Source organism: Stegodyphus dumicola, chromosome 4 (assembly GCF_044657685.1).
Source record: "Stegodyphus dumicola isolate Sdum_Otavi_A_Nest chromosome 4, ASM4465768v1".
In the NCBI taxonomy this organism is placed as follows: domain Eukaryota; kingdom Metazoa; phylum Arthropoda; class Arachnida; order Araneae; family Eresidae; genus Stegodyphus; species Stegodyphus dumicola.
This window is the reverse complement of record NC_140771.1, coordinates 193,813,418-193,838,352: the sequence shown is the minus strand read 5'-3', so window position 1 is coordinate 193,838,352 and position 24,935 is coordinate 193,813,418. Positions and strand designations below refer to the sequence as shown.

General features: G+C 32.5%; 1 protein-coding gene across 4 annotated transcripts in view; it reads right to left on the bottom strand.

Annotated features, from left to right (window-relative positions):
- The window catches only part of nwk (FCH and double SH3 domains nervous wreck), a 152,620-nt gene extending 131,414 nt beyond the window's left edge, over positions 1–21,206 (bottom strand). For 3 of the 4 annotated variants that reach the window (XM_085815891.1, XM_085815893.1, XM_085815892.1), the window contains exons 1-4: positions 21,063–21,206; positions 17,694–17,791; positions 9,344–9,389; positions 6,151–6,236 (exon numbers count right to left, since the gene is read on the bottom strand). In XM_085815891.1, coding sequence (XP_085672017.1) covers positions 6,151–6,236; positions 9,344–9,389; positions 17,694–17,791; positions 21,063–21,083 — 251 coding nt within the window. In that variant the 5' untranslated portion in view covers positions 21,084–21,206. The remainder of the gene's footprint in view (positions 1–6,150; positions 6,237–9,343; positions 9,390–17,693; positions 17,792–21,062) is intronic. The other variant, XM_085815894.1, reaches the window with a different exon arrangement.
- Positions 21,207–24,935: the final 3,729 nt, after the last annotated feature.

Sequence of the window (24,935 nt, the reverse complement as noted above, 5' to 3'; positions counted from 1 at the left end):
AAAACTTTGCACCTAGGTCTGTGGGGCTTTTTCAATATCTTCTCTAGATGTGAGCTTGCTTATATTTGGAGGTTTTGTTTGCAGAATATTAAAGAAAAGTCTCTAGTTTGTGTGACTTTTAGCATTCTCTTCCTCTACCTTAGGAGTACCTACGATATTTATAACAGGCACATGGTCAGAGTCCAGTTCAATAACGTTCAGCACTACTGGGATGTTTTTATTGCTATCTAGAATATCAGATTTGACCCTATATTGTCGGGTTTAAAAGTAGTCTCACTTGGTACATATAAGAAATCAAGAAAATTAGCTGTTAAAAGTTATGTATAATACTCCCATTATGGTTGATTGTATGACAGCCCTAGTCATAGTACTGTATTATCTGAATGTGCAAAGCATGATGTAAGAGTGTGCTTGATATAGCTAGCAACACCTCCTCCTTGATACCGTAAATGATCACATTTGCAACAGTGATAATTTAGAAGATCAATGTTATGTGAAATAGTAGCATGTATTTCCAAGATGAGACAAATTTCAACTGCATTACAAAGCAAACATTCCTGAAAGTTTTTATGTTTTTTATAGAGAACATACTATGCATTCTACAGGGAAATCTTCATCAGAGAAGAGTTATAAGAACAGTTTATTGATCTGGGGGCTGAATGTTCTGAGCTCTTCTGCCCAATTCTTGGGTTAGCTTTATCAGTCTTGATTCAAATGACCACAGCAGCAGATATAGCATTCATAGTCATCTTTGCCTCATTTATTTGTAGATTGCTGAGTTGAGTCCAAGAATTTAGCAGATTTTCCATATATCTTGCTGGTAAGGATTCTTTCAAACTATCCATGTGATGTTAAGGTAATGATTTTACCCAACTTGCTTTCAAGAAAGGATGAACTGATGCATCTGTGATCAAGAAGTAAGAAAATTTTCCATTAAATGTCTTTTTCTTTGATTGTGTGAGTTACAACTTTTACTGTATACCTATTAATTTTTTTGGAAAAGTCTTCAGGAAGTTGCTAACCAATCTATGAACATCTATAGCAAGACTTTCATTTTATAATCATTTTGTGCTTTTATTTTTCCTTTATAATCAACAATATCATTTGCCTCAAATAAGTTAGTGAGCTGAATACAGATGAGTTTTCAAACAAGCATTCATTTTTTTTTCTTTATAATCAACAATATCATTTTCCTCAAATACATCAGCGAGCTGATTCCAGACAAGTTTGCAGACCTTGATGACATTTACTGAAATTTTCACCAAACATCTAGGGTGCTGGAATTCACTAAGACTGTTTGAGTTGATCCTTAGGGTTCGTTGCACATTTTCTTCAGAAAGGGTTTCACATTCATAATTTTTGGCACTTAGTTCCATTAAAACAAATTACCGCTATTTTTTGGCATTGTTTATATGATAGAGGCTGTAAAATAATAATCCAGTATTGTAGAAAATTCAAACACTTTTCACAGCTTTTTCTGAAAATTCTCTAATAAATATGAGAAATCCATCATAAATTTACTGTAAAACAGTCTATCATATCATATATTAACACTAGCAGTGCTTTTTTTATTTTGTAATGGGTATTTTCTGAACTTTTAACCATTAAAATACCTGTCAACCATGCAAAAGTAAAATTCAGAAGATTTTTTTAAAAACAATTAAGAAAAAGGTGAAAAATAAATTTTACAAACAATGCTAACACATACCTGAATATTTTAAAAGAATTATAGAAGAGAAAACTGTAAAAAATTTAAGAAAGTAAAAAAAAAAATAAGTATACTACTGATCATAATGTAATAACATTATTATATTTGTTAAGAAAATTGGAATGAAATTCACAAATCACCAAATTAAAATTTTGTACATAAGCTGATTTTAAAATCAGAAAACTCGGCAATATACATTAAAAAAAACCAGAAGGATTACAGAAAAGGAAAAAGGGTTATTTTTGGTTAATTAAAGAGAACACAATCAAACAATACCCGAATTTCTGCACTTCACATACAGTAACAAATCTCCAAACTGCCACATGCAAAATTCATAAAAAAAAAATTTAAAAAATCTGACGTGTACACCACATGACTTCCTTGTACGGAACATTAAATTATAAGCAATTTTCCTGCAGTTAACGAATTTTTAATTAAATCTACTTCATCGATAACGCATAAACCACAATAGACTAAATGCACTCACTACATTTAATGGAGTTCGCTACATTTATTTACCATAGCAACACTTTGGTGGTAGGTTCACTTAACAGCATTACATCTTATTCATTTTATAACTCAGAGTGCACAAAAATTATATCATCTGAAGAATTACCAGAATTTCTATTTAAATACTATAATAAATCTAAAATGAGGTATAAAAGAAATTAAACAAATAAAGAAGAAACAGTTTTTCAGAGACAATTCAGTGCTGTTTACCTAATGCGCATGCGCTACTAATTAATTCAGTTCTCACTTTGCGGCAAGGCAAAAATACATAAAAAATTCAAAATATTTTCATTAAAAATTAAAAGAGATAAAAAAATATAAAACACCAAGTACAGTTAAAACAATTTTAAAAAAATTTTGCAATTAAAATTACTGTTTCTACGCAAAAACAAGCTAATAACTTAAATGATAATTCCAGAATGAATTAAGCATAATTTAATTCCCAATAATAAAAGAAGACTTTACTTTGTTGTTGCAAAGCTTAGTTTCTCTAGATTGGCAACAAATCCACTATTCTGATAAGTTTCAAATGGAAACAAATATGGCTGCTATAGTTATCAAAAATTAGGCTTGGTCGCACTTAATAAACTTTTAAATTGCTGATTATTCCACAATTATTGCACACAGGTTAACTAAAGGCATTAACCAGAACAGCATAATTCAATCATTTTTCAATCAAGCAAAAAATGCACAATTTACAAACATATAAGTACCGAGTCGAGTAAGAATGGCTATTTATATACTTTTGGGTGTGGCTGATAGCAACCAAAATAGAAGGTGCATATCTACATGTTTCAACATTCTGAGGCTACTCTTTTTTGAGTTATGCAAGATATGTACATACGTACATACATGAAAAGAAATCTTTTTAGAATTCATTTTAAATCATTTTTATAATATTTTTGGGGATTAAGAGTCCTTTATTCTGTCCTTATGTACAGATGTCTCCCAAAAACAACGTTAAATTGTGTTCGATAGCGGTCAAAATGGATAGTTTCACTGAAATATGCTACCTGAATTTTTTTGCGATTATAATACTTCCTTTTTACTTTGTACAAGGAAGTAAAAAGTCACTTTCCAAGTAAAATTTAAAAGAGCATTCATGAAAGTTGCAGATAACAGTTGTACAGTCCAATATGAAAATTGCCAATCGTATGCAAACCCTCCCTTTCACACTTTTTAAAATTTTTTATTTCAATGGTCATTTCTGCTCCAGGGGAATGTTCCAGATGGTCCCCACTAGTGGCTGTAGAGAAAAGGAAACTCTATGCTTCACAGAAATATGTTGGCTCTCTAGCGATTTAGATTGTTCTAATACAGGCAGATTTTTTTCAAAGCATCCTTCTTCTTTTTAAGGCTCTATTTATGTATTTGTATACATTAAAGAGTCTTAAAGAGTTTATTTTGGCTGAAATTAAGGACTTTTAAAGACCAAAAAATCATTTCATGAAACCTAAAAACTTTTAAGGACCATATTAACCTTGTCAATAATCATTTTCATATTTATAGTAATTTGCTTGGTATCATTTTCAATCTTTGGTGAATATATGGGGCCTTTGGAAAGTATCTTCTTGATGTGCATCAGAATTTCCATCTTTAAAAGACTGATATATTAACAATATTTTAACATTCTGTATTGTGTTTGTTTTTAAAGATTATGTTACATTCAATAGGTTGTCAATCACAGCATTCTTCAATCTAGCTTATTCAAGATTCACAATGTTGGGAAGTTATTGGGATAAAAGCTGCGGGTTTACAAACATACAATCCACTTGTGTGAAGGCCTCTGTGAATTGTCTGCATCAACACTCTTCTTTTGGTTGCTGTTAAAAGTTGTCTTGGCAGGTGTGTGATTTTCAACTTTAGATAAATAGTGGTCATCATCCGAGGTGGTAGTTCATAACATCTTCAAACACTTTTCATCTCTTCAAATTGACTCCACAAGCCCTGAATCAACGCTTTGGTTCACTCAAGAAGTGGATGCCATAATTCGGCGGCTTTAGTATTGTCTGGTTATTTGCTGAAAAGTCATCAAAATGTATTAATGAGGCAAAGCAGTCTGTTGCCAAAATAATGATGTGGTAAGCCAGCTATGTATGTACCACATGTCTGTTTATATGTCTGTCTGAAAATGCAAAAGTTGTAAGAAGCCAAATTTAATCAATTCTTTGAAGTTTTTTTTAACTGAAAACAAAATATGTGTATGAAAAGATCAATATGCAAAAAGTAAGAATCTCTTGAGAAAGGTAAGCGTTTTATTACCAATGCTTCTTTGTTAATTACATTAATTGATTGCTTTTGTGAAATTCTTATGCTGCTATTTTGAAAATGACTTGCCTTTTGCACATTAGCTTGGCAAAACATTAGTTGCTGATGAGGTTGTGAATACTCTTCAAAGTCGCCAGTTGGCATGCGTGACATTTTGGCAGAGGTGCAGATAATGAGAAAATACTCAACATTCTTATGGTTCTCTGCACAGTGCTTTCTGGCAAACTGTGTTGATTCAGTACCAAAATGAGACAAATGCAACTACTTCTCCCATAACATGCAAATTGCAGGATCGAGAGTTGTGAGATGGGTATGCAAATAATTAAAAAACAGACACATAAAAATCATTATAAACCAATTTATTCAGTATCTAATGTGCCACCTCAGACAGCAATACAGGCCGCAATCCGGCGAAGCATGCTATCAATGAGTTCATTGATGGCTGCCTGAGGTAGCCTTTGCCAAGCCACATCTGTATACATCTGCTGTATACAGATCATCCAGTGTTTGCAGCCGTGGTCCTCGGTTAATGTCACATCCAATGACATCCCACAGGTGTTCGATTGGGATTCATATTTGGAAAGGCTGCCGGCTAGGGTAGGATGTCAGATCCAGTCAGACTGTTAAGAGTATGCCGTGCGACATGTGGCTTGGCATTGTCTTACTGAAATACCATGTTGGGTGCAACCTGCAACCAAAGTAGAACAACAGGCTCCATAACTTCCGTGACATAGCGGTCCACTGTCAACTGCCGTTAATGTGTACCAGGTGCGTCTTGTGATCAAACATTATGCCACCACAAACCATAATGCTTGAAGCAGGACTAGTGTGACGCTTAGCGAAATGGGCTGTTTCATCGCGTTCTCCGAGCTGCCACCATCTCCGGGTCGCCTGGTCAATTGCCATCATTTCTCCACAGACAGAAAGGAGATTCATTGGTAAACAACAATACCCGATGCTATTTAATGGTCCCCGCACTATGATGCTGACACCACACCAGGCATCTAATCTTGTGTTCAGCAGTCAATGGTAACCCGTGGCTGGTACCTGTGAATGTAAGTGTACTTCATGCAATCAGTTGCGAATAGTTTGGATGGACACAGATCCACCTGCTCCTGGAGGCAACTGGCTTCCGATGTGACGTGACGTGGAGAAAGGATCTCCAATAGTTGACCGCCGAATACATCAATCTGTGCGCTCTGACGTGCACCTGTGCAAACTAATTCCTCTTCGATACGCACGTACCGCCTTGTTGAATCCATCGTGTAACACAACATTGGATGGTACTCACACTGCGCCCAACACGGATGGCTACTACGTGCAGTGACAAACCAAGGTCATGGAGTTTGATAATACGGTCATGTTCCTCGGTCGTTAACCAATGGTACTGAGCTCGCCGACATCTTGGAGGCATTTTCTATGCTTCTTCTAAATTCTCCAATGCTCCATAAACCCTCAGATGCTGTTTATGAGAAGAGAAAGTGGCTGACCTTTATAGCCTGCATATACGTACCATGTGATCCAATGCATGCACAACTTTTATCGTTTACATATCCACCTCACAACTCTTGTTCCTGCAATATGCATGACACTACACACATTCTTTCTTCATGTTGCAATTTCACTTTTGAAGAGTGTATGATGGTATTATTGATTGCACTTACTTATACGACTGCCCATCCTCAGCTTTTCCATCAGCAACTACTGGTGCCTTTTTCTGTAGATGTGAAGTAGAAAGCTTCAGCAAAGCCTGTAACAATTAAAATTACTACCAAAAATAAAGATATTTATGTGAAAAATTAAAATATATGAAAGGTATGAGAAAATGTATGTATATTAACCATTGAAATGTGTACCTAGTTATTTCAAGAAATAACTTATCAAGTCAGTTAATATTCGTGATAAATCAATAATTCCACACTTTCAATAGTTATTTCATAAAATATTTAGTTATTATATAAATTAACTAAGTATAGACAGTTAAAGAATTTAAAAAAAAAAAAAAAAAACCTTACCTGAATTATACAGCATTGAAAATGTTATTTATATGGACACAATAAAATCACTTGTTAGAATAGGGATTACTAAATTGGCACTTGGAATCGCATAGAATATTAGTTCTAAAAAAAAAAAAAAAAAAAAATTTGTTTTTTCCCTGAGATACTGCATTTTAGATGAACAGTTTTTAAATCCCTCACCTTCACCTAAACATCAGCTGTAGCAACTGAAAGGAGCAATCTGACACTAACATAATTAACTTTTGTTCCAAGATGCCGAATTGGGATCAGGAATATAGCTGTTTTATCCAGACATTTCTTGTACCTAATTGGGAAGGAAAAAACAAAAACTTCTTTGGTTGTTTTTATAATAACCGCTATAACAGATCTGGCATCATCTCTTCCTCTGTCAGCTACAGGTACTGGGATACAGATTGTCCTATACAGGCTTCAGAATGAGATTTATCTGACAATTTCATTTTCTTAGCTTGAATTTTTAAACATTCTTTAGAGTTTTCTCTTTCCCTATGAACATTCACAGCAATTTATTTATTAATTTTCTGTGTAATTTAGTCCCTGAGAACATTTTAAAGATATCAGGCTTATTACGTTTCGAAAAGACTACATTTTCACTGCATTCCTGTGAACATACAGAATGATAATGCTTATTTTGAAAAAAGAAATAAAAAATCAGCAATGCTCTCACCAAGATTCAAACTTTAGACCTCCCAATGACCAGCCCAGCATACCAGCAATTCATGCTTTAATATACACACACACAAGCATTCCACATATATCATTTATGCACCTAAATTGTATTCTTCATAATATATATCTGCATTCTTTCAATTACACAAAATATCTCAGATATATAATTTTTTTACAATAAAAGAAAAACAAAGAGATAATTTTTAATATTGACCAGAAAACCATTAAACATTATTTTCGGTTATTTTTTTGCATACAAAACTATCTTTGATATGACCATAAAATACATCAATGAAAAAACAAATAGAATTAGTTATATTAATTATTAAAATTAGATTATGACAGCATACAAAAGTACCTATTTAATAGAAAGTGCCTTTCAGTAAGCATGCAAGCAAAATTTAACTAAAACAATAAAAGAAATTTGAGTATTATCCACTCATTAAATAATTTTACAAAAACAAAGCGATACAAATATGTGCATTGCATTTGATCTCGAAACTGAATAATACTCTGATGTAATTTCTCAAATTCTACAGTGTACACAGCTCGTTGACTACTAGTATTTTTATAAAAGATTTTCAGAATAGGTGATAACAAATTTTATTCCCTTAAACACTGATTTTAAACATGCACTTGTATTTAAATTCTTTATATTCTATTTTTTTTTTAAATTCACTTAAAAATATAATTTAAAACATTGTCTTTATTTTAATAATATCGGGATTGATTGATTGGTTGTTAGAATACGACAAGGCACACGAGAGCTATATGCGGAGAAATGATTACATAGAGGACTTCCTAAGGGAAACTGGATAATAAGCTAGAAGGAGCAGTCTGCTCCATGTACCGTATTTTGGCGGACAGCATTTTTTTTGTGAGACATTATTTTATAAAGGTTAATCATGTGGACTATCTAGGCATGTAAATAATATATGAGATTCTGAATTGCATCAGTATTAAATTGAGGGGATGAAAGAATTTTTATTTTAGATCTTCAAAGTTTCGTTCTAAGTCTACAAAGAAACCACTGTGAGATTTCAATAGCTGCATAATTCTGTTATATCTATTTTGTTCAAACAAAACTTTACATAAAAATTACAAATATCAATTAAATTATGATCACAGTGGCATTTCATGAAGAGAAACGTATTTCAAAGTTTTTTTTTTTTTTTTTAATATTATTGCTAGGATAAACAAAATAGGAACATAAAAGGCAACCCTTTCGATTTTTTGCCATGTAGCTTAAACTCATCTCATGTGACATGACGTGTAATTTTTGCCGTATCGGTTTTTGCTATGTACATCAAAGACTTCACAGATTTTTGCATCTATGCATTTTATTGTTTCCTACAGCCATTAGTTGGCACCACATTACAGTAAATCTACAATCTGCCTGTCGGAAAACTTTTATCAACAGCTCCGACTAGAGTCTCTTTGATGGAATCACAGAGTAAAATGCTATGGTAGCAACAGTAGTTTGCTACAGAGTTTAATTTTTTTACCCATTATAGCGGTGCTTTGCACTTATGTATACATAAAGCCAATGGCCTAAAGCACTCCCAATTCAGATAAAAACCAAGTTTTCGCATGTCTGTTTCAAAGACATGGTTAATGATCTTTCATCATTTGCACTTCTACACCTAAAGAAAAAGGTTCGGTATTTAAACCTTCAAAACTAGTCCTGCAGATTTCTGAATGTTGCACTGATTCTTGTTGCTTTAACTCTTCCAATAATTTCAACTAAAATGTTTCAAATGGAGGATGCAGCTAATCAGAAAATGCCCTCTTCTCAGTAACTGGCAATAAGTCTGGCTTTACAAACACTGATTGTATCAAAAACGTTTTTATGTGCATGCAAACGTATTACATTTTTTCACTAGAAAATAAAAATTTAATTAGCTTCCAAAAATGACTCTTAGTTCACAGACTGAAAGAAAAAAAAATGTATTTTTAATAATTAAAATAGATTTATTTAAAAATTTGGAGAAATTTATTAAAAAATATTTATTTTGAAAGAAATATTTCTAACTTTTAATATTTTTCCAATTTTATAATATTTGTTACTAAGAATAAATTGTTTCAAGTGTAAGATGTTTCAAATGATTATGAAGTACACATTTGCATAAGAAGAGAAAATAAAAAGAATTACCTGAGCATAATCTTTTTCAATGATTGCTCTCATTTTAGTAAAATTCCTACAAAAGAATTCAAGAATGAAATTCTCAGAGATCATGATACACATGATAATTAAGTACACAGACCTAATACACAATTAGTTTTTTTTAACAAAAATTAGAAAGAAACACTAACTTTTCTTTTTTAAAATTGATATTGTTTCAATCTACCCCTAAATTTCAGCTAAAAGTATATTTATGGGTACCCCTTGGTGAAACTTAACGATTTTTGGCAGTACATGGATATCGTTTGTGCAATTCTTTGATTTGTTATTTTGGCTAGTATAGCAGCGATTTTTGCGCAAAACATTGACCTATTTTCACTTTTTAAAAAAAATTCTAGTACTGCACAAAAGTGGCATTGCGCACTCCCTTGACTTTATCCTTGTACACATCGACCTATTTTCACTTAAAAAAACATCAGAGAATTGCACAAACTAAACTTTGTGCACTCCCTTGACTTTGCCCATGTACACATCAAACTATATTCACTTAAAAAGTCAAAGGAGCAGCCAACAAAAAAATATATGATCTCAATAAACTACATTTTAAATCAAACAATGAAATAACATAAAAAAAGGAAATTCATCTTTGCATTACACAAAGGAAATATCCACTTACCTTATTCACGAATTAACACGTCTTCAGTCAAACAAAATTCCTTAATGGCATCCAAAAACTTCCTAAAATCATCGGAACTAGAATCTGTATAATGGCGTCCCCACATAAATTCACAAAATATAAGTAAAAATTATCCTACATAGCAACGTTTGAATATACGCATTTCCTTCCTACAAACAGGACACCTAATAATGGCTACTAAGTAAACCTTCATTTACACACCAGTCAAGTAATGCTCCTTTCCCCCCTTCTTCCCAAATCATACAGAAACTTCAAATTAATCTTACCATATTCAGCCATTTTACTGTCTAAACCACAAAACAAGCAATATACTTCCTAACCATCACACACACACCATAAGCCCTTATGAATTTACCGCAATCATGCAACCGATTATGTCATAATAGGGTTTCCATAACATTCAACTACTCAGGCTACCATAAATGAAACAACAACTTGGCGATAAATGAAACTTCACGATAATACAAGGGGTGCCCTTCTCTCTACTCTAACCCTTATATTTTTTTTATATAAGTCTGACCAAGTTAAAAGTCAAAAATATGCAATTTTTTGGTACATTATTATTATTACATGTTATTTTTTTAAACACCAAGTTAAAGCTAGGATAATCACCAAATTCATGTTAACTTTTCATATATACTTTGTGACTGACATGTTTCATGACTGCTTTTAAAATATCAGAAAAATTTTCTTGGACTTTGGCTGCATAAACTCCTGATAAAGGTAAACTGTGCCATATCGATTTTTATTGCACACTTAACAAATTGCAGCAGTTTTCCAATATTTTGTATATAAGCAACTGTTGTTCATCAAAATGTTTCAAACCTGCCGGAAATTCTCTGTTTTATATGCTCGCTAACGATTTAAATAAATCACTGATCCTTCCTGTATATGGTCAACGAGTTTAGTTAAGAGTGTGGCTGAGTGAGAAAAAATTCACATTTCTAAGAATAACCCATCAAATAACCAGTACTGTGGAAGGATACTTTACATTATAGCAACCACCTTGTTAGAAATTGAAACTCTGGCAACCATGCACATAACAATTCTTCAGGTAACTATACCAATAACTGCAAGTTTCAATAAGAAATGCCGCAATATTTGTACAAGCTGTTTTTGTTGTATTAGAAACTCTGATGGCAAATTGCGATATTTTTGGTTTTCAGCTGAATTTTGAAGCATGCGTTTGTGGGATTTGCAGGCAAAAGAAGAAAGCTCTGTGAAACTTTTGCAGGAATATAATATTTTGCCACAAAAGCGGGAACGTTCAGATTTGCATTTGATGATGATGTATTTTGGAAAACAACCTTTTTGAATATGCAACATAAAAAACTGTAACAAACACGTCAGCATTCAAAGCAGTAATAAGTTCATAACCATCTGTCATTTACTACAGCAGTCGCATTTATATACTGCTGAAATAAAGAATTAATGAGTGTTCAATTTTGCTTAGTAGAGTAAGAAATGGCCAGTAAGACTGTGGTAGACAGGAAAAAATGCAGGAGATACTGCTGATCATTTGATAATGGTTTGCGCTGGTGATTTCTCAATAATCTCACCACCATTTACATTATGGGGATCATAATAATAGGATGTAGACACATGAAAAATGTGCAATCCCCTCACCAGGATTAGAACCTGGACCTCTCGAATGTGCTAACCATTACACCACGAAGGCATGCTGGAAGGAGGGAGAAAATACCTTATATATATTCTCCCTTTTAAAGGGCAAATGGGGATTAGGGACTCAATCTCCAAATCCTGTTGGTGAAGAATCAACATCCACCATCTTTTAGTTGGGAAGCCACTGTAGAGACATTAGGTTATTTTGAAGAGGGAGACACGAAAAATGTGCAGTGCCTTCGCGGGACGGACTTGAACCTGAACTTCTGAAACGTGCGCCGAGTGTGCTAATCGTTACAATGCAAAGGCATGCTGGAAGGAGGGAGAAAATGCCTTATAAGGAAATACTACAAAAATAATCCAGCAAAATTTAAATCAAATTTCTTTTTTGCTCCTTGGAAGCAGAAAATGCTGCATTTTAAAATGTCCAACAAATGTAGCAGCAGTAAAATTTTGCAACTCTTATATAAAACATTTTACCGTCATACTCAGGATATGGAACCATTTTATTAGGGTGCCCCATTACAAAGGTGCCTATATCTTTATGTGGGTCAGCCACTCTTTGAAAAGTCAGAAATCTTCATAATGGTGCCTCTGCATTAACCCTCAGTCTGGGCACACCAAAACATTCCCTCTGTACACACAGAAAAACTGAATGAAAAAGGCTTTATAGGTTACAGGTTAATTTTAACCTTCTTTATTAACACTAGATGGCAGCACAACAAAAACCAGTCCATACATTTTAGCCATATTTAGTTTTTAAATATTCTCATTTATCAGAGAAATCTTAGATTTTTTTTTTTTTAACAAATTTTTATGTTATTTTCTTGGCTGTATACCCATTTCTTTATTCTATCTTAGTTTTGATTTTTTATCTTGAAATCTTGCCTAAAATTGAAAAATGAACATCTGGTATGCCCATAATGGGATTATTGAAATGCCAGATGAACAATCATATCACATTTTACAAAATTTTCTTCGGTGAGCCCATTCACAAGGAGGTGCACAGCTTTGTATCATTTCCTGTTTAACTTTTGCTTTTTTTGAGGGGGAGGACGTTTGGTTATCAACTAAGAAATTGCAGGAGTGTTTTTCTGAATGTCAGGGATATTTTTATTAGTTAGCTCTCTTATTTCACTAAAGCAGTTTTCTTTTTTTATCTCGCTTTCATTGAAAGAAGTTTCATTAGCTCTACGTTTTGATAGTTTTGAACTATAGATGTTTAATTTTACTTCATAATTTATAATTTCTTAATTGCAGATATAATATTCGTTTATTTTTTCTGATTTTAATTAATTTACAAATGGATTGAAAGTGCTGACCATTTCTGAAGCGATGAAAATGCTAAATGAACTGCCATCATATAGTGAATCCTATATGGAGAGCAGAGAAACACTTTTTTAGAAGGGGTGTAGCAGGAATCATCGTGATGCTCCCTGGGTAATGCTAAATCTGCTATGATAAACAGAATCTTGTGTTTTTTAATTGTAGGCAAAATCTTTTACACTATTACGGGCTTTCCAGCAATGCTCATTTCAGCACTCTTTTCGAAACTCCATTCATTGAGTGAGCCTGCCTCGGGCATACCCACAAAATTAAATCAGTCAATATTTACAATATTTTATCTGTGTACTCCTCTAGTCCTAATTAGAATGTTTGCCATTTTTTTGGTTGAAATTGAGTGAGCCTGCCTCAGGCACACCCACAAAATTAAATCAGGGTACTTTTCCGTTTTGCCGGCGCAGGTAATAAAGTCGCCAATAATGGTACAACTGAAGCCGAACGGAATATCCTCGCTCATTTACGCCTCATTTTCAAAACAAGTCACAGCCATTTCTGTCTTCACAGCCATTTCAGCCATTTCATTCTTCTTCATTTCCGATTGATTGTTTCTTTCAACACAGATACAATTACATAGAATTTTTGCCAGATAGTTCAATTTTATGCCTGAAGGCAATTTGTAGAAGTTAAGTCAATTAGGATGCAATCACACCGCTCATCCAAAGGCGAAAATATAGAAAAGGCAAAGTCGAGGATTAAATTCATGAATTCTAATGAGAATGCACTAGCGAAGTAAAGCATTGTGGTTTTACATAATTTCTACGTAAGCTATTCGTACGAATTGAAATAATTCTTGGATTTAACCTTGTGTTCCAAATTAAGATTTAACTTGTAATTAATGTAAATAATTACTAAGAGAATTTGATTTTTGTAGCGTAGTTTACGCAAGATGAGATCATTTGAGTCACGTGATATGAACCAGCGAATCAGGTTGTTGAACCATGAAGGCATAGTATGTCTTTTTACAAAATTTTAAACGATATTAAAATGTTTATGCCTTGAAAATAAAAAATTCGTAGAACGAACATTTGTTAAAATTTTTTATGTGTATACTGTATGCTGTCCCCAATAAAGTCTCCTTGGCAAGATTTGTGCCGGCGAAACAGAAAAGTACCTAAATCAGTCAATATTTACAATATTTTACCTGTATGCTCTTCTAGTCCTAATTAGACTGCTTGGCTTTTTTTTTTTTTTTTTTTTTTTTTTTAATTCCAACTTTGTAAGGTAGCGTGCCAGAAAGGGTTAAAGTGTTTTTTTGGTTTTGTTGTTATTGTTAGAATGTGGAAAAACACATCTAGCTGACTAGAGTAGGCGTAATGCTGCCGAACTTCCGCGTGACGTTTAAACTCAGAATAGTTGTTCTTTTTTTACACTTATATTAAAACTTAACGTAGGCCTTCTTGGTTCATTAATAAGTAACTTCACAGCATTACTACAGAAAGGGAAAGACATTAGCTTTCCTAATGCATGGAGCATCTTACTTGCTCGGTGAAAAAAGACCTGTGTGTTGTCCTGTGTGTTGATCCTCATTTTGAATTCTTCGGTTAATCTTCAGATTATGCTAACTTGGCGATTTTTTGGCGAAAATTTGGCGACCAAACCTGCTAGTTTTGTTTTCACGAAGTAAAGGCTTTTTTTTTTTTTACTCAACATTTTTCCCTACAATCTGCTAGCCGAATTACGCTTATACTAGAACTTTTATGGAACAAAAAAAAATCATGCTTAATCATGACGAAGATTAGGTGCGAAATTGGGAGAAAGTGCAGAATCGCAAACTGCTTGCCACGTTTTTTAAGAATTGCACATAGACAATATCCATGTACACGTCGACCTATTTTCACTTAAAAAAAAATCCCAGAATTGCACAAAAATGGCTCTTGACTTTATCCATGTACACTGCTAAAGTACTAGCTAGTAACCTTTATCACCTTACCAAAATGTCGCCAAACTACCTGTTACAATATTCCAAAGATTAGCCATTTATTCTACACACAGAAGAATTTTTAAATTGGAATTTTTGTTTTCATGTATATACAGTCAAAAGTCGTTAATTCGGACACCCATAATCCAGAATGATCCATAATCTGGACCTCAAAGCTACAAACTTTCTGCGCGTAAGACCTATACGGCTGTGCATATGCGTGTGCGCATAATACGTTTACGCATGCGCGTTTAATGTATAATGGACGGTATAATCTAAAATTATCTATTTCAGTTAATGCTGCAGATTGCGTTGTTCCTTAATCTTCGAATTGGATCCGGCTTATTATTTTTTGCAGACTGTTAGAGCAATTTTATAAAAGTAAGCTTGAACTTTCGATTATGTCAAATAGAATTTCCAATGCTGGAGCTCCCAAAGGATCTACAAAGCAAAAGTATGTTTCGATGTCCATCAAACAAAAAGTGGAATTGCTGCAAAAAAATGGATAAAGGCATATCCTTTGTTTCTCTAACCATTCCGAAATCTGTTTGTCAATTTCACGGTGCTCTGCGGCGAGGGGGGGAACGCCACGGCGAGCAATGAATTGGAAGTTGATCTGTCAGCACTATCCTTATCTTCAGGGCAGATGTTTTTATTTTATTTGGCTTATAATTCCTGGTTAATCTTTGGATTACGGTAACTTGGAGATTTTTTTCGCGAAAATTTGGCAACCAACCCTGCTACAGCAACCTGCTAGTTTTGTTTTGGACGCCATTTTGTTTTCACAAAGTAAAGACATGTTTTCTTTTTCTTTACTCAACATTTTTTCCAACAATCTGCTAGCCGAATTACGCTTATACTAGAACTTTTATGGGACAAAAGGGCTTAATCATGACAAAGATTAGGTGTGAAATTGGGAGAAAGTGCAGAATCGCAAACTGCTTGCCGCGATTTTAAGAATTGCACATACACGGTATCATCCATGTACACAACAACCTATTTTCACTTAAAAAAAATCCCAGAATTGCACAAAAATGGCATTGCGTACACTCTTGACTTTATCCATGTACACTACTAAAGTCCTAGCAAGTAACTTTTATCGCCTTACCAAAATGTCGCCAAACTACCTGTTACCATATTCCAAAGATTAGCCTAATTCCTTACTAAATGTAGTATTTCATCTCGATGTACTCCGTCTTTGATATGATTTAAATCAAATTCTTCGTCATTATAATTCGCTTCCGATGGTGAAGAAAGTGACACAGAGGTTATTGAAAACGAAAAAATTTTGATTGACAAATTAGTCGGTATTCTCGACACAGCAATTATAGGACCCGAACAGCGGAACTTTGTAACTGAACAAGAAATTATGTCTGTTTATAGAATTAAAGAGAAAGTATTATCACATAAAATGAAGCAACTTAAATAACTTACATTGAAAGAAATGTTTAATAAAGTAAACAATTAAATATTAAGCTTTTTTTTTTTTTTTTTTTTTTTTTTTTTTTTGTAAATTTTGATACCTTTTAGATCATAATTGTTTTTTATTTCATAAATTACGGTTTCATATTTTTAATTTTATAATTTCTGCATGCCTTCTTACCAGATTTAAACTGATGATCTATAATCCAGAAAAATCGATAATCCGGAATCGTCGAATTCCCGACGAGTCCAGATTAACGACTTTTGACTGTACTTACAATTTTAGCATTTCGCATATTTAATTTATTTCTTTTAATGTTATATTCTTTATATTAATGCATATTAAGAATTACTATATCAAGTAAAAAACTTTAAAAATTAAGGTCATTATATTAAAATAATGAATTTTTTGGTAAAATAAGGCTTAACTGTTGAAAATATGTGTGCCGATGGCAACATTCCATTTCAGGGGGTTTTGATCCTGTGCCTGTGCTTTGTTCTCCACACGCTGGTCCTTAAGGGGTTATGCAGATCTTGGCCAACACTGTTGCTTACTGGTCATTTTAAATTAAATGCATTGCTTTTATCTCTTAAATTGGTATTCTTGCTTTCAAAGTAAATACTGTGCATAAAAGTACCATCCAGCCATTATAGTGGTTAGGTAAATTGACTGTCGTACCAACAGGCCAGGTTCAAATCCCAGTAAAGGCAGAGTTGTTTGTAAGTGTATAGTGTCTGTGCAGCAAGAGAGTACTCTAATATACAGTGAGCCAATAGTTCTCTCGAGAGGTTGATGATCCCATTCTGTTCTTTCTCTCAAAATAGGAACAGAATGGCACAATCAGTGCAGCGAGACTATATGATCAATGGTGAAATTCTAATATCCCGCCCACCTGTACCTGTCAATAAAATGTTTTACAGTATGTCATCTTTTTAATTATTTGTTTATTAAAATAATCAACCTTACATATGCTTCTGAATATACATACTTCTGATGTCCTGAAAAATTTTAACATCATATTTTATTGCAATGAAAAAGATTAATCTTCAACAAGAGTTTGATTTAAATGGTTAGCCCTTCAGCAACTAAGAGATTAATCAATTCTTTCTACCCAAATATGCATGATATCTGTTAATCAAATCTTCAACAAGAGTTTGATTTAAATGGTTAGCCCTTCAGCAACTAAGAGATTAATCGATTCTTTCTACCCAAATGCACATGATATCTGTTAGTCATAAATTTGTAATGTGAGCTGGTTCATTTGCACCCACTGCAGAGTGTAACTGGAAAGCGAGTCGAGTTCATTCATGACCACCAAAAGGTTAAGCAATGCAAAATTCTAAGATTATTAAACAAATATATAATGTACATTTACCTAATATCATCTAAGAAATCAGAATCTTGCTGATGTTTCATTTGCAATTTGACCAATTGTTCACTGTGTGCATTTTTTAAAAGGGTTGTTACTTTACCCTAAATTAAAAAAAGGGGAAAAAATTAAGAATCATACATTTAAAAGATTTCATAATAATAAAAAAATTAATCAAAACACCTTCATAAATTAATTCATTTAATATACGCTTCTTCTTATATTAATATTTTTGCCATATTTACTTTATTCTTTATTATTTCTTTGTTCTTTCCGGATATGATTTTGAAACCTTTGATTCATTTAAAAAATTTCCAATAGCCTAGCAAAAATTTTAAAATGGATTTCTGAACAAGGACGATCACAGACTAGAATTCGGCTGATCTTTAGAATATGGTAACTGGTAGTTTGGTGACATTTTGGAGGCGATAAATGTTACTACCTGGGACTTTGGAAATAATGTGAGCAGTACTCAGTTCCAATTACGCATTATTTTGTGTGAGGGAAATGAGAGATCATGGGATATGTCATGTGATATTAATGGGCGACTTACGGTTCTTTAATCGGAAAAGGGGGGAAATCGGGAAAAAAATCTGGAAATTTTGTATTTGGCTTATTCTGTGTTGTGTGAAACAGTGTTCGTTAATTTTTGGATCCCATGGCCCTAACTAAAGTGAATTCGAAATGGGTATTTAGTGGGATTGAAAGGGGTAGTAATAAGTATTTCTTTAAGGTTGTGCAAGATAGAAGTAAAGATGTTTTATTAAGTTATTTATTTTACCTGGTACCTTGCTGTGAACTATAAGTATGATTTTAAAGATCCTGAAACAGGCGCACATACACTTGCTTTTTATTTAGCGGAGGAAATAAGAAAAGCTTATCGGACACGTAATCAAGATTCTGAAGAAGATTACGTAAGTTAGTATTTTTAATTATTTGAGGATATTATTTTTATGCATTGTTCTAAATGTAAGGTGGAAATAAAATAATTTGGTATTATTGGGAAAATTGTTATTAGCAATGATTTAGTTTAAAGTAATTAGGATTGTAAGCTAATTTTTATTAATTTAATGTATGTGCTTATTTATATTTTAAGTAGTGTTTTTGAATTTAATTATATTTTAATGAAATGATAGTTATTTTGTGAATTTTATGTTTGTAGGAATTTGGTATACGTTTTAGTTGAAGTAAACGTGCATGGAAATAATTTAAATATTTGACACTAAGTATTTGTAATGCTTGCAGTATGAATTCGTTGGTGGCGTTTATAATATAATAGATAATTTAGAGGTAAAAGTTTTTGGATATTTTATTTATTTTATACGTGGAAATGTTCATATTTGGAAAGGGTATATACTTTTTCATTATTAGGTAATTTCATATATGTTCTTTTTAACGGGTTTAAAGATTCAGAAAATTGTCATGCATTTTCATGAAATTTTTCTAATTTATGAGAAAAAAGGAGTGTACATGGATATGGTGAAGAGCGTGCGCAATGCCATTTTTATGCAATTCTGGGATTTTTTTTTAAGTAAAAATAAGTCGACGTGTACATGGTTTAGTGATATTTTAATTAAATGATAGTTATTTTGTGAATTTTATGTTTGTAGGAATTCGGTATACGTTTTAGTTGAAGTAAACGTGCATGGAAATAATTTAAATATTTGACACTAAGTATTTGTAATGCTTGCGGTATGAATTCGTTGGTGACGTTTATAATATAATAGATAATTTAGAGGTAAAAGTTTTTGGATATTTTATTTATTTTATATGTGGAAAGGTTCATATTTGGAAAGGGTATATACTTTTTCGCGATCAGGTAATTTCATATATGTTCGTTTTACCGGGTTTAAAGAATCAGAAAATTGTCATGTATTTTCATGAAATTTTTCTAATTTATGAGAAAAAAGCAGTGTACATGGATATAGTGAAGAGTGTGCGCAATGCCATTTTTGTGTAATTCTGGGATGCTTTTTTAAGTAAAAATAAGTCGACGTGTACATGGTTTATGTGTATGTGTTATTTTGAAAAACGCGTAAGGAGTCTGGTATTGTGCACTTTTTCCCAATTTTGCAGTGAATATTTGTCATGATTAAGCAGTTTTGTTAGATAAAATTTCTAGCATAAGTGTAATTCGGCTAGTAGAGTGTTGGAAGAAGTGTTCAGTAGATAAAAAGTAAAGAAACATGTCTTTACTTCGTGAAGACAAAATGGCGGCGGGGAAAAAAAAATAGAGGGTTGCTGTAAGAGAGTTGGTCGCCAAAAAATCGCCAAGTTACCATAATCTAAAGATCAACCTAGAATTCCTCAGAATGGCCTTCTTTGCACAGGCATTTCAAGATCATTCAATCATTCCTTTAAAGCCCTGGTGGTCAAGTTATTCATTTAAAAATTGGTTCTATTCATATTATAGATGGGATAACACACAGGCAACCTATTCTCTCGCATAAAAATAGGATTATTAGACAAAATACTATTACTGTACTGTGAACTGATTACAATTAGTTACTGTTTTAGTTACATTTTTATTTTTAATTTTTTAGTATCTTTTCAAATAAATACTCTGAGATTTTATATACCCCTTTTTCTGTTTCAGAAATCTCTAATCTGGCATCTGCTTATGGTTCATGTTGAGTTTAAATCTGTCTTTATACATGAATATGCATTACTCCAGGTTTAATTTCATTTTGAAGCAGTATTACAACTTTCATAGTAATTTTTTTTTATTGTGATCATGTCAATACATATCATTTTAAAATATTCATTTCTGATCAAGAAAATTAATTTACACACAAAAATAGAGAAATATTATTAATTTCTTAAAACAACAAGCGAATTGGTTATCTATTTAAAACCAAAGTATTGAAGTAGCTTTTTTTTAATAATCTGTTTGTAACATTTCAATTATAATACATATCTCTACTTTTAAAAAATATTATGGAAGATTCATAATTAAACAATATTTTCGTTTTTATATTGTAAGATCGTCAGTTTGACAAAAAAAAAAAATGAAATCTTAAAAAAAGGGAGAAAAAAATGTATTAATTATAGTTTGCCACATATATTAAATTATATTTTAATTGAAAATGCAAAATTTTGTATTTTAAGTATGTTTAGCGTTTTCATGGCTTTTGAGAATCCAAAATTTCACAAGAAAACTTCCTCACGCAGATCACCTGAATAAATTTCTAATGAATTTGTTAATTACTGCATGAAAATATAAGAATACTGCTCTTAATTAAATATGGATAAAGTTCGTCTTCGGCATTAATATATAATTATATACATAATCTATACATAATTTTAAGTTCAGGCGGATATAATTTTTTAAATGCATTCCTTTCATTATAATCATTTAATGAAATTTTATAGTACCTTTCTTGGCGGAGGCTGCATCTTGACGGCAGTGAATAATTTCAATAAAAAATTTCGGCGAAAAATTTTGTAGTTGAGATAAAATAATATACTACCGTATTAACTCCATTCTAAGCATTTGGACCAACAGATATGTCAACATGATCGGAGTTGCAATAATCAGTAGTTCGAAGAACTGCCGTAAGGTGTATCCAAAGTCGCGGAAAGAAACAAGGAGGTTAGAGGAAACAAAGTTCAGTTTTGCAATTTTTTATTATTTTTAATATGGAAACCATCTCTGGTATAGATTACTCAGTCATCATTTTTTACAGAATATCTGGTTGTTACGTTTGTATTTTCAGAAAAAAACGTGGATCGTATATTTTATTTACGTGTTTCTTAGCATATTAGAAAACGTTATTGAGCAAGACATACTGAATAAACTCCAAACATATCGGAACAGCATATCGTTTTCCTGTATCTAAAATATAGAAAGTATATAGAATCTAAAATGTAGTTCGACTTCGTTCTTTTTCATTTTATTTATTTTTTTTCGGGGGGCGGGAATGGAACATTTCTTAAAGTCAACATATCTATTTAAATTTAAGTACAGTCACCTCAAACTATAGTAATATATGAGCAGCATTTTATTAGAGATTGTGAAGATTACAAAGAACTATGTATATAAAAACATCTAATAAAATGTCGTAACTACATAAATATACATTTATAGAGTCATCAGATTCAAAGTTCACCATATTTAGATTCTAAGTATACATGTTATATAAATTCATCATTCATTAATAATATTATATATAGTAATAGAAAATTAGTATTAATGTTTCAAATTGTAATTTTTTAATAATTTGTCTTGCATTTGCTGTATATTTGTTCTAGACGTATGGATATCAGTTATATAACATGAAAAATACACAGAAAGCAGCTAATGTTATATAGAAAAATTACAGTGCTCTTAATTACAGTTATAGTGCTTTTAAATCTCCCTATTGTAAATAGTCGTTTTCTAATTGACATTAGATTAAATTAATTCCATTTATCCATTAGAAAATAATTATAGTGAATTATATCTATTGACGAGCATATTATCTTAAAAAAGCATAATCTCAGCCATATTACCTTAAAAAATAGTTAATCACTAAACACTGGTACTTCGGTCTGAGGTACGAGTCTCGGGAATGGGCTGGTTGCATGGAGATTTTCATGGGTTTTCCCATGTGTAACATATAATACGAGCCAGTTTATCTTAGAAAGTCTTCCACGAAGGCATCTCTCTCCTCAGGCATATAGTCTTCGAGGCTTTGCCGTGCTCTCTTGGATAAAAGGTTGCAACCTTTTATCCAAGAGAACTCTTTACAAGAGTACACCTTGTGCTTAACATATAGACCACTGCTTGTGGTGTTATGTCACGTAGAAGTGAAGGGGCCACCTAATATTTACCTGAAGTAAGTAGACATTAGCTCTACACACTGACTAGAAAAACAACAACCTTCCGGCGTCTTCGAGTCATAATGAAATTGTGACTCCAGCCAACACTGCAAGTTCTGCCACCGCCAGGGGTAAAATTATATCAAGTAAAATGCATTACATTACATGATATACTATATAGCGATACATAGTTGTACAGGTGCATGTTTTATGGCGTTATTTATTGTAATGCGTATAGGCATCATGTTTCAGGACCTTACATATTGCAGTAGATAAAGGTGTGATGAAGATGATATGTTTCAGGACATTACATATTGCAGTAGATAAAGACGTGATGAAGATGATAAAGGCGTAATGTAGATGATAAAGGCGTAATGTAGATGATGTACTTTAAGGTCGTGTTTGCAAACATGATCTCTTTACATCAGTGTTTACTATCAAAATTAAGTTAGCACTATAAAATTGTTTAGAAAGCTTACTTCATTCAGCATATTTATGCATTTTACTGCTTACATTTAAATATTGTTGTATAGATGCGCTGATCTTTAGCTACTCAGTATTGACGAATTAGTTGCTAAAGTATCAGTACAACCATACAACAATACTTAAATTGTTGTGTTGATATTTTAACAACTCAATCAACAAAATATTGAGTTGCTAAAGTATCAGCACAACTAATAAGCTTAACATTTTAAGGTAATAAATTAAATAGAGGAATTCAAGATTAGCCTAACAGGCTTTCTCAGACAATTAACTTCCTGACGCACTTAATGCAACGGCCGCAAATGTCTAAACCCTGACAGCAGAAGTCGACGTAGCCAATTCTCGCATTCCGTTTCAATCTCAAAAGCTTCGCCTTAAATACTCTTAACTCATTTGCATCCTAAATATGTTTGCTTACTAACTTATTTACATTCGGGTGACGAAGCTGAAAGTAGAATTGACAGTATATGCTGAAATAATACATAACAGGATAGTATTTTCTCCCTCCTTTCAGCATGCGTTCGTGGTTTAACGGTTAGCACACTCGGCGCGTATTCGAGAGGTTCAATTTAGAGTCCCGGCGAGCGCATTGCTCATTTTTCACGTCTCCAGCATGACACCTGAACTGAAAAAAAAATGGTGGTGGATGATGACTCTTCTCCACGACGATTTGACGACTGGGTCCTCCAATACCCAGTCGTCTTTAAAAGAAGGAGTATATAAGATATTTTCTCCCTCCTTCCAGAATGCCTTTGTGATGTAACGGTTAGTACAATCGGCTCATATTCGAGAAATACAGGCTCTAGCCTCGAAGAGGGCATTGCTTATTTTTCAAGTCTCCCGCATAAAAAAAAACCTAATGACTCGACAGTAAGAACTAAAGATCCGTAAAGTATAAAATTCTATATTTAATTCAAGTTGGCTCAGTCTAGAACAGTGATTCTCAACAGTTTTTCCCTCATGTGCCCTTTTCACCATTGCAAAAAGATCATTCAACTTCGCCTTCCCAAAACTTGAAAAGTACATATCCGTTTGTTTAAATATAGATTATTTTTAATGTAAATTAAACAAGTATAAAACATGTTGGTAAATACCAAAATTTGAATAAAAGTGCTTTTTTATATTTATAAACTAAATCTAAATACTTAATACGTAAAGAAAAGGTTGACTAAATTACTCTCTGAAACTGTGAAATTCCCCTTAGGGCTGTTTCCTGATTGAGGACCCAAAGTCTAGACAGAATTAGTTTTTTAATAGTGACTGAATGCACAGATAATTTAATTTGTCACACTTCTCTTATACTAACTTTTGTTATATTAAACTTACATGATGGATTACGTGAATGTTTTTTTTTTTAATAAACGTTAAGACACAAATTAAAAGAAAATTATGTTTAAAATTTGATGTTGAATTCGAAAACGTTTATTTGGTAGCCAGACCTAATAAACGAAGAGATCAAATTTGAAGTATACCTTACTTGTTCTTACTAACTTCTGCTTAATGAATTATTCTTAGGAAAGAACCTTAAAAACTGGTGAAACATTTCATGCTAGAAAAGAAGATATTAGAAACTTTTCAACTCATTCGATAAGGGAAAAAATTCTTCAAACGTAGCTCCATTATTATGCACTTTTTCTACTTGATCGCCAACACACGAGGCTTATAAGAAATATCTCCTATAAGTTATGTGGCCACTATTCCTGTGCTGTCAGAATACGAAACTCGTATAAGGAAAACAATGTATTTCGAGGGGAAGAAAATGACCTTAATTTGATAGCTTTTCTAAATAATAATTTTTTACATGTTATGTATTTCTTTTTCTTAATCTAGGAGAAATAATATTCAACATGTAATAATAGCATAAGACCCACAAAAGAAGTGTTGCAGTGAAATTCAGTTTCTAAATGCTGTTTAAATTTGTTTCATTGAAATTTTTTGTATATAAATAATTACGTTAAATTAAAA